Here is a 17,556-nt window from a genome sequence, read left to right as displayed (position 1 = left end):
TCCTTTGTACTCTCTCCAATTTGCCCACATCTTTCTTAAAGAACCCAAAACTGGACACAGTACTCCAGCACCAGGTAGAGTGGAATCAGTTATTTCATACCATATCCATACATTAATGCCTCTCACTGGGACACAGACTATAACAAGAGGTCTGAAGTTCCATGACCTCCAGAGACATACTAATGAACCATGCATTTCAAAGTATTATTTTTATTTCAGGGGTAACTTATTAAATACCATGACCACCATAGTAGACGAATCTAATTAAGAGTCAACACACAGTATTGATTTAATTCATATGAATGAACGTCATGCTGATTAAATCAGTGGCTCTCAAACTTTTTTTTTTAACTGGTGACCCCTTTCACATAGCAAGCCTCTGAGTGTGACCCCCCCTTATAAATTAAAAACACTTTTTAATATATTTAACACCATTATAAATGCTGGAGGCAAAACAGGGTTTGGAGTGGATATTGACAGCTCACAACTCCCCATGTAATAACCTTGTGACTCCCTGAGGGTTCCCAACCCCCAGTTTGAGAACCCCTGAATTAAATGGAAGGATTTTAAATCATTTAATCAATTTGACATCAGTATTAGATATAGACAATGCTCAAGTCTTCAGTTTATCTGAATGCAGTACCCCATGACATTAATTTGGTTTCAGTGGCTTTCTTAGTACGGATATGTTAGGATGGAAGACCAGTGAATTGTGAAGCATGTTTATCAACGAATGCTGCTACTCAGCCAGCAATCACATGGTCACCAAAAGTTCTGGCAATACAAGATTGCCAATGGCTGACAGGCTGAACATCCAGCCGGATTATGTTAAGAACCTAGCTAGAGATCAATGTAATTCTGGAAACCAACCAAAAAAAGAAGTGTACTTTTTTTCTCCTTCTAAATTTTTAAAGTTCTTTCTAATCAAAAGAATGAGTCAGTTTTTTTAATACCAAAAATTTGTACGAAGTCCTAATGGAACGCAGCTAGGAATCTGAAAAGTTAGCAATTATCTTAGTGAATGATATTACCTCATTTCATTAAAGTTGAAATTTTACCACTGCAAGTTTGATGATAACAGCCATAAGAAACAGTCAGGAGATTTATGAGGACAGGGGAATTGTTTCATGTTAACACTGTCACATGGCTGCCACAAACAACTCCAAATACACAGATGTACAGGACTAAAATGGCCTTACACTGTGTTTGACAGTTTCACAGATATCTTATACTCAGCAACAGTGCTGGGGCGGGGGGAGGGGAGGGGGAGAATTATCATCATTTGCAATGGGAACATCAGGAAAAAGTACCAAATATGTGAAGTTCTGAGCCAGCTGGTGAAAATAAAAATGCAGATGTAGTTAGTATGCTTCCAGCATACTCCTAGACAATACTGCATATCCAAGGCAATCTCATTTGCCAAATTACAAAAAAAAAGAAAAAAAAGAAGTAGATTTGAATATTTTCCAGAACTTTGACATTCCCTCACTTTTTGATTCAAAATTCATTACAAGTCTGAAAGAATATGATACAGAGTTCGTGTTTTTTTTTAAATTAGATTATTGCTAGCCTGAATTCCTACCAATCTAGCAAATGTAAACAGTGGGGTACACCTCAGTCTCTCTCCTCTAATCATGGGAGCTGAAAGGCTCACACAGTTCAATAAGTGAAAGCCCCAGCACCTAGAACAGGTTAAAACTAGCATTCCCCAGTGCATTATCAAATCTCCTTTCAAATGTTTCACGGAAGGTACCCCTCAATTACCTTTTAGATTGCAGTTCTATTCTCCAATTGTTCTGCTCACTTCTAATTTAAATTTACAATTCTTTAAATACACTGCGTCCTTTAACTGTCGCATTCAGTCCTTATTGCTTGTTCAATAATTTGTTCAGATCTAAGATCCCTCTCTCCATTTGTGTAAGCTATACAAGTTCTTAACCTTCTCAGATCTTACGTGCTACTCTTTGTATTCTTTTTAGTTGGAGTATTTAACTGTGCACTATTCTGCACAGTTAAATAGACAGTATGCAGCGGGCCAAATCCTTGCTATTAAGTCAATATAGCCTCATTGACTTCATGACACTACACAGATTTACATCAGAAAATCTGGCTCAGTGCATCAGGAAAATTGGTGAACCAAACTAACTGTTTTTATTCTCTCTCTTAAAGAGAACATATAACACTACTCTTTCGGTACCAGGACTATACAAAGTTACTGCTATGACCACAAGCTAGGTACAAAATCAAAATTAAACAAATCATCAGTAGTCAGATTTTCTTATAGGGCCTAGTATATTAGCTCTCATTGCTTTGAATATGATTTTATACTCATTGTTCAATTTTTCAATTAAAACTTTTGACCAAGATTTTCATAAGCAATTTGTAATTTTGGGTACCTCACTATTTGTGTGTTCACCTTAAGACTCGTTAAAGGGGGCTTCTTTTCTGAAAAATCCTTGTGCCTCAAATTGGGCACACACCACATAAAAATTGCTCTTCACTTTAAAACAATGGCCCTTAACTCTGTGTACATGGAGCTAATATAACTTCTATTTTTACATACATTTAATCACAATAAACCTTGTTCTGCATTTGTAACATCCATCCTTCTCTCTGTTGGAGTTTTCCTTTGGTTTTCTTCTTGCCCAAAAGCACAGAATAATAGGATCATAAAAATGCAAGGCTGGAAGAGACCTTGAGGGCAACCAGTCCAGCCCCCTGCACTTCAGCATCTTGGCATGCTTTCATATTAGGTTGCCTCTTGTTATTCCTCAAACATTACTTCAAGTTTTTCTGGAGTCTGCCTTAATCTTCTCTTTGTGTCAGACTTCCAGTATTGGTATCATCTGCAAAGTCTGGTCAACACAACATATGCCAATTCCTCCACATCATTAATAAAGTTACTAAAATAATGCCAGTTCCAGTGCTGACCACTACTAATAACATTTGATACATCATTTCAACTGGAGAATTTTTTGTGGATTGTAACCCTCCCCTTCACCAAAGCAGATCTCACATGATTTCTAATTACCTTTTCTAGCCAAGTCTCAGGGATTCCTCTCCACCCTCAGCTTCCTTGACCCTTTTGCCTCAAAAATCCCTCCTCAAAACTCATTTTGCTGGTGAAGCCCATTAATGCTCACTCATCACCAGTATCAAGGCAAACCCCAAGAGAACATACCTCCTTGCAGATCAAACATAATCCAGATTGATCTCTAGCTAGGTTCTTAACATAATCCATCTTATTATTGCCATAACTTTTGGTGACCATGTGATCGCTTGCTGAGTAGCAGCATTCCTTGGTAAATACGTTTCACAATTCACTAGCCTTCCATCCTAACATATCCATACCAAGAAAGCCACTGAAACCAAATTAGTACTGATGGAGGCAACTGCTGGACTATGAATATCCTTATTGCTTATCTTGTTCTGCCACTTAATATGAAACATCTGATGAAGATGGCAAGATTAAAAAAATTCACTCCAGTGCTATTCAGCCTTCCTCAGCACCCACATTTCACTGTGATACAAAAGAGTTGGAATAACTAGTTCTATAGAACCACAGCTTTAAAGCAAACTTGATGTGGCAATGTCTCCAAACATCACTGAAGGGACCAGAACATGGAGGTGGCTGATGCTACACAAGTGTCCACATCTTTCAAACATCCTCCAGCACTGTTTGTGATGCTTCCTAAGTATTTGACAGTTGCCACCTGCTCAATATCCCATTTGAACAGGTTAATATGGAGTTCATCATAAACTGGAGCTGGAAGCTGCTTGATGGTAATGGCCAAGGACTTGATTTTATCCTGATTAATAAATGGACCAATGCGCACTGTTTCATCCCTGCCCAGCTATCAGCTGCAGTGATTCAATGAACTAAGCCAACAAGGCACGTATGGGCATCTTTGAGATCTTGAAGCAAAATAGTGTTCAGCTCAGTGCCACCAACCACAATCTTTGCAAGCTTATCAACCAACCAATGCCAATACTGAACAACGATGGTGACAGAATAGAGCCTTGCCAAACTCCCGTAGCAACTGAAACCATGCCACATATCTGCCACTGACCTAAACACAGATTTCTGTCAGTGACAGTATCTTCCCTGGGATTCTGAGTCACTTCATCAGACCCCACAAATGTGTTCAATACTCTAAATACAAGGCCTAATGAAAATCTATAAAAGTGCTGGACACTGCTTATTAAATTCAGCCATCTTCTCAAAAAACTGTCTCAAAAGTAAAGATCGGGTGAAAAGTGGAACCACCAGGTTTAAAGCCACACCGAGTATACCAGCCTTTGCCATGAAGCGCATAAGTGATTTAAGACATTAGCATGGAAGTGAAGACTTTCTCTGGGACCAACAACAGCATAATCTCTCTACAGTTACTATACTTGGCCTTACTGCCTCTTTGAACAGAAGCAAGTACACCATCCTCCTTCCAACAGTTGGGGAGATTAGTTCACCAGATGGTCTGAAAAAGTCAATGCAGCTACATACAACTGTACCCTCACCTCTTCTTCAGCAACTCAGGAGTGAGGTTACAAAACCCTGGTGCCTTCCCAGATGTCAGCTTACAGACTGCAATCCGGATCTCTTCTTGGTTGAAAGAAGGCAGCTCTACTTCCTCCCCCCACTTCAAGCAGAAGAGAGACAGTAGGTGGCAGACAATTAAGGAGCATTTTGAAATGGTCTTCCCAATAATAAAATTGATCTTGTAGACTCTTGTTTCTGCTGCCATCCCAATTCTTTACTGAACAGGCTGATGCCACCTGTCACCACAGACATTGCAAAGCTTAATAAAAGCTGCAGAAATCCTCCCTAGTGGCAGCCTGTACCACACTACCTACTCCAAATCAACCACCAGGATTCCTTATCTTTCTTACGCAATGACTTGATGACAGTCCAAAGTCAAACCCATTCAGACTTTGTTTTTGTGCTCAATAAATGTGTCTTTAAAGATACAAATTGTAGCCTCACTTTTTCCTGAACTCCAACTGCTGGAGTGTTTTCTCACTGAGCCACAGTTGACATTAAAAGGGCCGAGGCTCTAGCACCAACCTGGCAGTGACCAGTACCAATGACTTGAAACAACACCATTCCTCACCAGATGACAAGGAGAGACTTCAGTCTGTAACGTTTCCATGGCCTAGAGCAGTTCAGAAAAGAAGCTGACCAATAGCTCAGTTCTAATAAAAACTTTTGGTTGAATCTGACTAATTTCAGACAGTTAACTGTGTGGCAAAGTCAGAAACTAATGGTCGGTGTCTAGTTCAGCACCTCTATATACTTTTCATCCATGACTGTTGACTAACAACTATACTTAATGAGGACATGATTGCTAAGAGTGCTAGTCAAATCATCTGGGCTGTAACAGGTCTACTTGTGAGTCTCTGGTGGCAGAAGAGAGTCAGTGATCATCAGGTCAGTGGCAGCTGGAAGTTCCAGCAATTACTTCCTGTTCTCCTGCTTGATACCAATATGCCCAGGTGTCAGTCTTTCCTACCTGTGCTTTAAAGCCACTCAGGGTCATGAAGATGTCTTTTTTCTCGGCGTTCTATTAAGGACTACCTGCAGCTTCTGGTAGAAGTTAACTGCATCTGCACTGCTGGCCAACCTGAACATGATGGTACAATGCCAACAGCTGGTAGGGAATTAGACTTTGATGAGTCACAGGTTAATCACCCACCAAGCCTGCAATACTCATCAGCACTGGGAGAAAGTATAGCGGCCGCCCTTTGCTGTAGCAACCCACCAGCATGGCCTTAAAACAGAAACATAGTCCTCGACTTTCTTCTCTTCACTTCCTAGCTAGTGCACTTCAGATAAAGGTGCAGATATCAATGTTTAGGCTTTTCAGCTGCTTAAGGAGGACAGCTTTAGCTGGTTTGGTCAACATTTGGCTGTTCCAGGCACCAAATTTTACATTTGCTGCCAGCAAATGGCCCTTGCAAGGTTTAACTGGCATTTACACCTCAGCATCCAAGGGAAACTCTTCGCAATTTCAGCTAAAAGGACAATTGGCCAGATTGTCACAAGTTGTCAGCTTCAGTAGAAACATCCTCACAATGTGAACATACAGCCCTTGGCATCAATATCAGGTTTACAATGGTGCCAATGGCCACACTGGAAAGGGACCCATTATGGACTCCTCTAACCTATCCACACGGCTGGGTCTGGCCCCTCATGCTGGGCAGTACAGTGCCCAGGCCTTGCTGTGTGAGGGACTCCCAGCCAGCATGTCCCTCTCACCTGTAGAGCGCTCACTGCACAGAAGCTGGGCTCCACCACTCAGGCTGGGCGGGGCTGGTGGACATGGCCAGCTGGGCTCTTGAAGGTTGTGTCCCAGGGATCTGTCGTGCTTACCAGTGCAGCTCCAAGCAGTCTCTGCTGCCCACCATGCATGAGGTCTGGCCCACCTCCCCAAGGCTGAACTACCTAGGACTGGTGCAGAGGCCAAGCCAGTCTCGGCCAGTGGAGGGAGGAGGACAGTGCGTGGAGCTCAGCCAGGCCCCACCAGACAAGTGGATCCTGATGGAGCTGGCTAAGGCAGGCCCTGCGCCCACTCTGGCCTGGCTGATTGCACCACTCTGGAGGGACCAAAACAATCCCCACCCTAGGACTCGCCCTGGCTGCGCTACCAGCTCAGCCCAGCAGACAAGGTCACCTCCCAGCAGGGCCACTGAGTGCGACTAGGTGGCAGGGCGCAGGGGAGTGGGTCTCTAGGAGGTCTGGTGAGGGGCACTGGGCAATGGAGGGTGGGACTGTGGGGGACGCTGGGCGAGGGGTGGTAGCATGCAGGGATCTCTGGACACAGGAGCTCTGTGGGGGCGCCTCCAGGCATAAAGGGTCAGGGGGCACTAGGTGGGGAGACCATGTGGCATGACCTAGGCCCACCCCTGAGAGGAAGCAGCACTCTGGCAGCACAGGGCCAGGAGGGCCCGTGTGCGTCTGGCAGCTGCCGGTTTATAAACAGGGCCCTCACACTGGGCTGGGTGGAATGGGGCTGCCCCCCCACCGCACTATGCCCCATTGCTCCCATCCAGCCCCTTGCTCTGGGAACTGACACCCTCACCCTCTGCACCATATCCCATTGCCACAAATATGTTTGACATGGGCCCACAAAAGGTTTATTCGGCCCTACTTGGCATCCACACCAATAAAAAGGCTATCATTCATCCATCATATTAAAAAAAATAAAACCCCACATGATTCTCCGCCTATTTGGAATATAAACACCTGAAAAACAGATTTCATCTTGTATCATGGACAGAGCTAAGATTTTATTTTTTTTTGGCACTAAATAATACTGTATTCTTACAATATTTTATTTATATAGGACCCCCATTAATATATAGGACTCCCATTAATGTTAAAAAGAGCTGTAAGTCCTCAGCATCTCAGGGGAGATGGGAGAAGATTAGGGTGACCAGATGTCCCGATTTTATAGGGACAGTCCTGATTCTTGGGTCTTTTTCTTATATAGGCTCCTACTACCCCCCACCCCCTTTCCCAATCTTTTACATTTGCTGTCTGGTCACCCTAGAGAAGATCAAAAAAATACTCAAAACCACATAAGCAGCTACATACCCACTTCTAAGCCAAAACAATCCCAATAATGGCTCCATTGTTCTCATTTCAAAGAAAATCTCACATACCAATACTTTGCTCAACTGGAATATCTCCTAGGGGCATCATGTTTGTTATTATATTAATGAAAGCTACAAAGTTTTAGTAGATGTTTGAGAAATTTTATCTGATGCTCGTTATTCCATCATTCATGATACTTAATAAGCAGAGATTCATTATTCCACTCTTTGCTTGATGTAAAAATTACTCATGGAAGTCTTTAAAGAACAGCACTATATTTGCTTTTTCTTTTTTAAATCATTTGGCCCTCCCACCTGTTCACAATGAAGTAACCAGATCTCCAATGTTTGTCTATTTCCTTAGTGCTTATAAGGAATGAGTTTCCTTTTTCTAATATCTGCACATTTGTTTGGTTAAACTTTATTTTCACACCCCTTTTCAAGTGTACTGAAGTTACAAATGTATGATGTTTTAAATCAGTTCCAACACCTTTTTATTTTCTCATTAAAGTTTAGTACAAAGCAATTACATTTCCAGCAGTCTCTCTTATTTGGTGCTTGAATATTGGTTCCATTCTTTGGCCTTTTATGCATATTTAACATTTCCTCTCTGTAAATTCCCTTTGCCTACCAGTACTTACATTTGCATTTTTACTTCCAGTTTTGTAAATATTTAATAGAAACACTTCCAAGCTTTTTAATCCAAACAACATAGGTTGTTCGCAAGAGTTTAAAAAAAAAAAAAAAAAGATAGAAATACTACTGAGTGGATCATTGAAAAGTGTTTGACTCTAAAGATTCCCTTAGAGTTGAAGTAAATGCTTTGCTCTTCCTCACCTCACATGACCTCCAAACCAGATTTCCTGTTGCACCAGAGAATGAAACTAGTCTATTGCTATTGCCCAATATTAAGAAGGTGAACTTGATAAATAAATGGGGAGCAACTTAAACTAGATCTAAAATTAGTAAAAGATGCAGTGAGCAAGTCTACACTATTGTGCTATATCGGTACAGCTGTGCCACTGTAGCATATCTGGTGAAGACACGCTGTGCCAACAGGAGAGTGCTCTCCCATCAGCATAATTGCTCCACCTCCATGAGAGGCAGAAACTATGTTGGCAAGAAAGTGTCTCCTGCTGACATAAAGCAGCGTCCACATCACGCTAAGTTGATGATTTTTACATCTCTCAGAGGGGTGTCATTTTCACATCCCGAGCTATGTAAGTTACATCGACGTAGGCGGTAGCATAGACCAGCCCTAAGAAAAACATTTGCTGTTTCACTCACATACTTATGTGTTCTTCCCTACATTATCTCCGAACAGTCATATTAAGAACAAAGTTTTGTCTCTTTACAGGGCCGTCCTTACCCATATGCAAAGTTTGCAGCTGTGTAGGGCACTGGGAAATTTAGGGCACCACATTTCCTGGTGCCCTGCACAGCTGTGTGCTGCTCCAGCCCCAGCTCCACCTCTTCCTTATGCCCCTAGCCCCTGCTCCACCCCCACAGCAGGGCCAGGCCTGCACTCACCGAAGGTAGGAAGTGCAGCGACCCAGCCCCAGAGCCGCCGGTGAGTGCTGAGGGGCAACTCCCCCTTACCCCCCAAGCCAGCCCTCCTCCCACACCCGCAGAAGCCTGCCCCGCCGCCCGCACCCCATGGGGGGGGCTGCATAGGACCTCAGAATAGCTAGGGACGGCCCTGTCCTTTTACATTTGTGTTATGATGATTCTTTTATCCTCCTTCAAGATACATCATCATTTACTTTTGCCCCTCAGAACTACTACTAATGAAACGCTGCCTACTAGATCCCTTTAACAACTCCTTGAAGTCTGTGCTTTCAAAAGTAGCAACTGAAGAGGAAGACAATGACATGGTGCAGTTATGCACATAAAATAATGCGTGTAAATTACTGTATTTGTACTCTTCATGTACGCCATGTCCAGGAATGAAGACTTATCAAGGGCTAGCCAGACAGAATCTACAGTAATCACTGGAGACACATTCTTTCTTCCTCAAATATAATATTTTTTGCCAGTGATCAAATTAAGGGACTTTATGGAGATAACTTATAACAACAGAGCCAGCCTTTCACAAACAAGTATCTTTAAAGAAAAGCATAAATCTAACAGTTTATGCTCTGCAAGTTTGGGGCTAAAGTGATAAGAAAACATATGGTGAATGGCAGTTGGTCAGATTTCACACCAGTTTCTAAAGACATTACAGTGAATGAGAGATAGAGAGAAAAACATAACAATGTAGGGCCTATTTCTGAATTCTTACCTCTTCTTTAGTATCTTTAAATGATGATTTTGAAGTTCGCCTTCTGAGCCCCTGAGGGTTGGTTTCCTCTTGCTGCCCAAAAAGCTCTTCAATTGTTTTTGTGTCAATCTGAAACTGCTGCCGTCTTGCAGCAATAGTCCAGATATTTGTTTTACCGCGGACTTGCTCTTCAGGAATTGTTTTCCAGAAGAAACTCCGCATCCGTTTTTTTTTGCTGTGGGGGCCATGCCCATTTATAAACTGTGGCGGAGCAGGTGGGCTTGGTCCTGGAGGAGGAGGAGGTGGTGGTGGCGGCGGCACCCCGGGTGGTGGAGGTGTAAAACCAGCACTTGTGACTGAACATGGTGGAGGCAATGGCGGTGCTGGAGGCGGCGGCGGCACTGGTTCTGTTGTTGTATCTTCAATCATTAATCCAGTTGCAACTGAAATAGCCCCATTTTCTTTATCATTGACCAAGGAGAGACAATTCATAACATGCATTTTAGTCTCTCCTATGAGGAGAGACTTACTTCCCTGGGTCTCCTTGAAACATTGAGCAATGCAGTAGCAATTTGTGTCAGACGCTTTCAAACTCTAATCTGACAGCAGTGAAAACAATGCAGGAGCCCTGAATCATCTTCACAACCTACAACAAAAAACACAATAGTGAAATTCAGATCAAAGAGACTGGATTTTTCCCTGGTACAAGTAGCAGCATATTAGTGGGAAATATACAAAATTAAATGTAAAACAGTCATTTTAAGTTATAATCTAGATGGGAGATTTTCTGAAAAAAAGTTCTCTAGGGCCTAATTCTGTAAAATTTATGTACATCCACAATAAAATGTCAGCTAATTATAGGGAATTACATTTAAATAAAATTATAAACTTTAAATTTAAAGCTTTGAGTGCCTCTGGGGAGACCAGAGATTACTGAAGTATCTATTCTGGATTCAATATAATTTTTAAAGAAACAATACTTATCTCAAGCCATTTCAACAAACGGAACAAATTCCAACTATTCATTTCAGATTTAAAATACTATTATACAGATTTAAATATGCAGAGTTAGAATGTACCTATATATTGGCAAAAGCTTTGCTTGAAGCTTTTTAAATGGCTTCCCCTTCATCAGTGAATCAAGACAATGAATGATCCCAGATTGTTCAACTATGTAGCATATGGCTTTTTTGCCCTAATATTTTTCATGCAGTTTTCACGAATAAAGTGTACAGAGTCCCAAAACCCTGAATTCTAAATAAAACTTTGCAATACTTATGGTTACTGACCATAAACATGCATCTTCAAAAAGCCTCGCATCTACATTTTGTCATTGTCATTAATTGTCATGTTACAATACATTTAACTAATAGAAGAGAGACTGCAGTTTTATTAGGATGTGTCTCCATAATTCACTCAGGGACCTAGATTACTCTAGCTACCTCAATAAGCACATCTCACTATAGATAGAAAAAAAAAGGGAGGGGGAAATATAAATTGGAATCATAAATTACATAGCCTAAGCTCTATGCACGTGGAAAGCTGCAAATATTTACTTAAGAAAACTGGTATGTCTAGATGAGATAATCTGGTAGCTCAACAGGAGTTTTCAAAGAAAACTGCATTATTTTTTTATGTTGCCACTGTGGCGGAGCAGATGCTGATGTCAGTGGCAGCAATTTTAAAGCTAGTTAGTGTTAATCTTTTTGTTTTTTTTAAAAAGGCTCAATTTAAAAGTTTGTCAGGTCACTCGTATGAATGAATAGATTTACACTTTTTAGATATTTTCCCTGAGAACACATCAAACTAAAAAGTTTCAAAAACAAGGCCCAACTAAGAATGCTGTTGTTTAATCTCATTATTTGTTTACTGGAGGATGTGATTAAACAGCATTGTAATCAGAGATAGATACTACCAAACTGAGTGGTACTGCACAGGCAAGTTAAATGGAGACTGAAGAAGGAGTACCAGGCAAAGAATGGCAATAGGAAATCTAATGAAGAAGTTGCCCAAATACATTGCTGTAAGATTACTACTAAACAAAAGTTTGTTGATTAATTAGCCTTATCTACTTGGCATTATTTCTCCCAATTGACAGAACACATACAAAAAATACTGTGGGGTGGGAGAGGAAAATGAGACACCTTCACCACTGCCAGATATGAACCATTATAGCATACATGCACAGAGAGAAAAAAAATTACAGAGACAAGCCATGGGCAGATCTTCTGCTGATGTAACTTGACATAGCTCCAGTGGCTTCAGTACAAAGTGATAAGACATCAGTCAATTTCACCTGTGCTCTTCAGAATCTTGTGGGCAGCAACCAAACAGATATTTATTTCAAATTCACTAGTCATATTCATTTCAATCTCTTGAGTAGTGAAAGTATTCATGAGTGTGGGGAACCCAGAAAATACAGGCTCTGAAGCGTTAAGGAGGATACTTTGATGGAGAAAGGAAAAGAAAGAAAAAAGGATGTGAGAAAGTGGTGCTTCAGATTTAAGTCAGCTATCTTCTACATGGACTGATAAAATGAATACATCAAGGTTTGTCTCGACTCAGAGTGTTACACAAGAAGTAAAAGTTTCTAATAAATTCAGATGCATTAGGAAGAACTGGATCAAATCCTAATCAAACAGTACAGGATATGTTGATTCAACAATGTCTCAATGTTAAACAACACAAGAGTAGAACTTCAGATATATTAAAGAAGTGGTTCTCAATCTTTCCAGACTACTTCCAGCAACTTCTAGCTGTTGAGTGAAGCCTTTAGATTTCTTAAAACTTGAGATATTTGTATATATTACTTATATTTAAGCTAACTTTAATTTTTGGATATGCATAGTGATGTAGAAAACTGAATATCTATTATGAATTCATTAACAGCTCAAAACAGTTTTGGACATTGGAACCTGTTCTATTGAGACAGGAAATGTTGGCAAAAGCAGAGCAAAGACTGATGTATCTGAACAGTGCCATGGGGCTTTTAACTTCCTTTTAGAGCATTACTAGAAGTCAGAAAGAAGGCACTGACTTTAATATTTCACCGACAGGAAACAAATAGATTGCACGATTAATTAGCACTAAATTTCATCGTTTGGTAGAGTTCTATCAAAAGCACAACATCTCCCCCAAACATTTTGGTCATTTCCAGAGATGGGACCTATGCTAGAGGCCCTAGAGAAACACCCCCACATCCCAACTTTGGAAGGGTTTGAGTTTTGTATCTAAATGTTGAGGCTTGTACCCTATTCTAATCAGCTGAATAGCTATACATAATCCCAAATGAAGCCTCTTATTCCGCAGACTGGCAGGAGTGTTGCAACAGCTGTTACACTCTTTACAGATGAGTATAGGAGATGGATGGTCCAAAAAGGAAGTGAATCATACATTCTATTGCCTTTCCTTGGGGGAATTAACAGGGAACAAAATCGTCTCCTCTCCACTTCTGTAAAATTAAGCCTATAAGTAGAAGAGGGGGAAAATCCTAGGAAGTAATGGTAAACCTAATAACTTTGGATGATGGCAATAGCAACAAACTTAATTTTTTCCCATAATGAGGATGGAGGGGAAAAAAGAAGTTTGGAATGAATGTGTGAAAGGAAAACTACAAAAAACACACAAGCATTCAGCTATTGTTTTCCCACAGATAAGCACAGTCAAGTAGAGGAGGTCACCTGCTCTTAACAGTACCCTAGTTACTAGGCTGAGATACAGAGGAATGTCAAAATTCCTCTCTCAAAGAATCAGTTTGTGGATGCACCATAATACTAGCCACTAATGTGGGTGGGGGAAGAGAAACTAGCAGAAACTGGGACAGTGTCTGCACAGCTTATTGATAGCAGCAGGTGTTCCCTAGCCCCTGTAGGAAGTAGAGGGAGGGATGACACCAATTCCCACTTACAACTAGGGGGCAATTCCCACTCCTAAAATACACTAGAAGCAGGATAGTGTCCTAAACACTTAATTTGATAAAAGTGAACTGGAGTTGAAATTTTAGAAAGGATAGAAGGGGAGAAGACGTGAGATCAACACTTAAAGACTTCCAAGATTATAATCTGCATCTTTGCACATTTGTCACATCCAAATCAGTCTGAGCAGCGAAAAACAGTTTTAAATTGATGCCTTTAGTACATGTTTAAGAATGTTCAAACTGAAACTGCTGTACACATATTGAGTAATACAGATCTGTAGATCATACTTTTCAAAGGAAAAGGAACACAATATTTTAATTCTTTGGAGCATTTTATTTTTTGTCTCACTCATGATTTTATTGTACAGCATTTCACCTATAACCATTCTTCAAAGATGGAGAGCAGTAAAGAGCTTTTCCCCAGTTCAGAAGATAAGCATTCCAAAAAATGTTGTTTCCCGAACCACAGTAACTGCCATTTGAAAGAGACACAAAATATTGTATTTGCATACACAAATTAACAAGGGAAATGTTCACCATACAAAGTGATTTTTAGAATTCATATTTGTTCCCTGTAGTCCATACCTCCTGTTCTCTACCAAATATATTTTTCTGTAAGATATCTCCCAAACTCACATTGAAACAGCGCTGCCTTTGAATGCTCACACACCACAGTCCTCACCACAGTGCTAAGATGTCTGGAACTCAACAATAGCTATACAAAGAAGTAAATGAAGCAACTAGTTGTTAACCACAGTTACAGCAACAGAAAACACTAGGCATGTATAGCTAGAAATCTAATCTGTCAAAATGTGGGTTGTAAATGAAGAAATGCTCATATTAATCACAACAACTTAAAAGATGACCACTGAACACATCTTGAGAAAATTCTCATATGAAACATATCCCTTAAAAGTATAACTGAAAAAAACAAAGCCACTTTTAGTTCAGTGCACAAGTAAAACAGACAATGAAGACTAGTGACTGTGTGGCCAGTGGCCACTGGACAATATAAAGACATTTTAGTTTCAAACGCTAGCCTTTTGATTCCAAGGATACTTTAGACAATGGTAAAAGAGGAAATCAATATTTGATTTCTGATTGGGAAAAATAAGCCAAAAAGGTTTGTCCTCTATGCAGATAAAGAGGCAAATGCATGTGTGTACACACAGAGCTGACTTAAGAGGACCACCCAAGGGGCAGTAAAAAATGGGTTACTTACAGGTTGGTGTTTAACTGAAGGTCGAACTACATGGTCCTGGAAACCTCGGGACACTTCAGAAAAGTTGATTAAATATGAGGTTTGAATTTGGAGGTAGGCTGTTTGCCCGGCTAGATTCTGTCGTGAGCACAAACTTATACGGGAAATAGCAAGGACTTGATTCAGCTAATTACAGCGAGGCCAGCAAGTGTATTCCGCCGGGTGATTCTTCCTCCCCCTCCCGGCTCAGCTGCAGCCCAGAGAGGAAAGGGTCAACCCCCCTTCCTTACCTCATTCTCCCAGCCCCTGCTGGATGCTCTGGGCGGATCCTGGGAGGCAATTAAAGAAACCCTACTGAGAGCCCACGTTTGCTGAGTGCGTTCAGTCCTGGAGCTAGGGTGAGGTGGTGCGAGTTGCGGCGCAGAAAGGCGTGTCCCCTCCCTGCCCGGGAGATGCTGCCTGCGCTCCCCTCCGCAGCACGGGCTGCAGCTGGAAGAAAACCCGGCAGCCAGCAGCTGCGTCCTTCCCCATACTAGCGAGCACCCTCTCCTCGCACCCCCTCCTCCGCTCCTGCCCGGCTCAGGGCACTCCCCCCCTCCCCCGCCGTCTTGCTCTCGCAGCCCCCTTCCCACCAGCGAGAGCTGGGGCAGCTCTGCGGCTCTCCCACCGCGTGCGCAAGTAGCGAGGCGCCCTGGGCCGGGTGCGGCACGGCCGCCTCCCCTTCTTTCCGCACGACCCGCGGCTGCACCTGGCGGAGCCCGAGAAGTCCCGCAGTGTCTATGCCAGGCCCTCCCTATTGCTTCTCCATTCCGCCCAGAGGCGACAGGGGGCGCTGCAAGCTGGGGGTCCCTGGCTCCTCGGGGCGCCCTGCGCAGCCAGGGCGGGGCTGTCTCTCCATGCCCTAAGCTGTCCCCAGAGCCCCCGCCGCAGCAGCAGCAGCAGGGATTCCCCCACCCACCGCTTCTCTCCCTCGTAGGCTTGCGCCATGCACTGGCCCCTGGGCTGCCACTCAGCCAGTCCCATCATCCCCCTCCCATGTCCCATTACTCCCGGGAGGAGAAAGCCTCGCAACCATGGCTGCGGCTCAGTGGACAACAGCATTTCCAGCATCAATCACTGAGGAGGGCGTGAAGAGAAACACACCCGTGTGAAAGCTGGAACCGCTCATGACGCAACCGGGGCCCATCAATATGTGTCTTGTTCTGCAGCTGAGGGGGAAGGGCTGTACCCGCCTCCCATTTCTTCAACTTCAGGGGACTCAGGGTGACCAAGATAACTCCCCAGTGTCCCCACAATGCAAGGGTGCAGCATGGACCTATGTTTACTTTTAATGTCCTTTCCCCCTCTGAAGTTGAAGATAGTGCCTAGGGAGTTAAGCAAGCAGTAAATATACGAGCCTGTGGAAGGAGCCAGGCTGCGCAGAGAAAAACAGCATTTCAGCCTCCAATAAAATGACAGTGACACAGCTGCTGGAACTAGGGGTGCTGCAGCACTCACATGCTTGAAGTGGTTTCCATCATATACAGGCTTTACAGTTTGGTTCAATGGCTCTCAGCACCTCCACTGTACAAATTGTTCAGGTACCCTGCACAGAGATGCAAATATTTGATTTTTTTAATGGTGGGGCCTTTGAAAAAGAACCAGCATCTACATTAAAATGAGATTGTTCCTCTTCTTTCCAGAGAGCAAAATCGATTTTAATTTGCAGTAGAAGGAAAGTGGATTTTTATGGCTGTGTTACTACTTTTTAATTCTGTGGGAAGAGACGCGAGGTCTCACTGCGCCTGAGCCCAACCCTTCCACTTCATCACCAGGCGCGAGCCCTCCCAGGGAAGCCCCAGCAGCTCAGGTCCGGCTGATCTGGTTTCTGAGCTAACGCACAGACTGGCCGGAATGCTGGGCAAAGCCACAGCGAAAGAAATGAAGAATTCGGTCCCAACCTGGCTCAGCAAAAGCACGGCAGAGAAGGCGGCACGCGTGACAACTCTATAACGCAGCCTTCCCGTGCCCCGTTGTGTCAGTGCCCCAGTAGTCGAGAATTGCCATGTAAACAACATCCATGTCCATAACAACATACATGATCCACTCACACGCAGGCTTCACTCGCGCTATTCACATGTCACAACCTTGCTCTCGTTTTCAGGGCCACTTACCTTTTCTGCCTCCAGTCGCTCGGATCCCCCCCGGAGGCCTCTTCTCTCTCACTCTCCACTGCCTTGGTCTGCCGCTGGGCTCTTTCCTAGGAATCCGGGATAATACCACCACCTCCGCCCATCTCACTGCAGCCGGGACCAGGCAGCAGGAAGGAGGAGGTAACACGCAAGCGCAGCACAAGGCGGGGCTGCCTCAGGTGACAATGCTACCTTAGTCTCTCCAAGCACGTAGCAAAGGGCAATAAAGCTGGGTGGCTTTTAATTTTCTCTCCACTCCCTGGGCAACATCAGGATCCCACTGAAGTCCGTGGTGAAACTCTCCTTTGACTTCAGTAGTACAGCATCAGGCTCACGCTTTGTACTTGCAGCTGTAGTTCTTCTAGCCTAGGAGCTATTGCTTTGGACAGAAGGACAGGAAGGAATACTGACACAAAGG

At 42.9% G+C, this 17,556-nt stretch overlaps 1 protein-coding gene across 2 annotated transcripts in view; it reads right to left on the bottom strand.

Moving 5' to 3' along the window:
- Nucleotides 1–17,168, bottom strand: part of FHDC1 (FH2 domain containing 1) — a 48,488-nt gene extending 31,320 nt beyond the window's left edge. Inside the window, exons 1-2 of one of the 2 annotated variants that reach the window (XM_032774644.2) lie at nucleotides 17,121–17,168; nucleotides 9,872–10,496 (exon numbers count right to left, since the gene is read on the bottom strand). In XM_032774644.2, the coding sequence (XP_032630535.1) occupies nucleotides 9,872–10,351 (480 nt within the window). In that variant the 5' untranslated portion in view covers nucleotides 10,352–10,496; nucleotides 17,121–17,168. Of the gene's footprint in view, nucleotides 1–9,871; nucleotides 10,497–14,988; nucleotides 15,070–17,120 lie in introns of those variants that run through there. The other variant, XM_032774643.2, reaches the window with a different exon arrangement.
- Between the last annotated feature and the right edge of the window lie 388 nt (nucleotides 17,169–17,556).

Source organism: Chelonoidis abingdonii, chromosome 5 (assembly GCF_003597395.2).
Source record: "Chelonoidis abingdonii isolate Lonesome George chromosome 5, CheloAbing_2.0, whole genome shotgun sequence".
NCBI classification, from domain to species: domain Eukaryota; kingdom Metazoa; phylum Chordata; order Testudines; family Testudinidae; genus Chelonoidis; species Chelonoidis abingdonii.
Note: the sequence above shows the minus strand (reverse complement) of the source record. Positions and strands in the feature narration are given on the sequence as shown.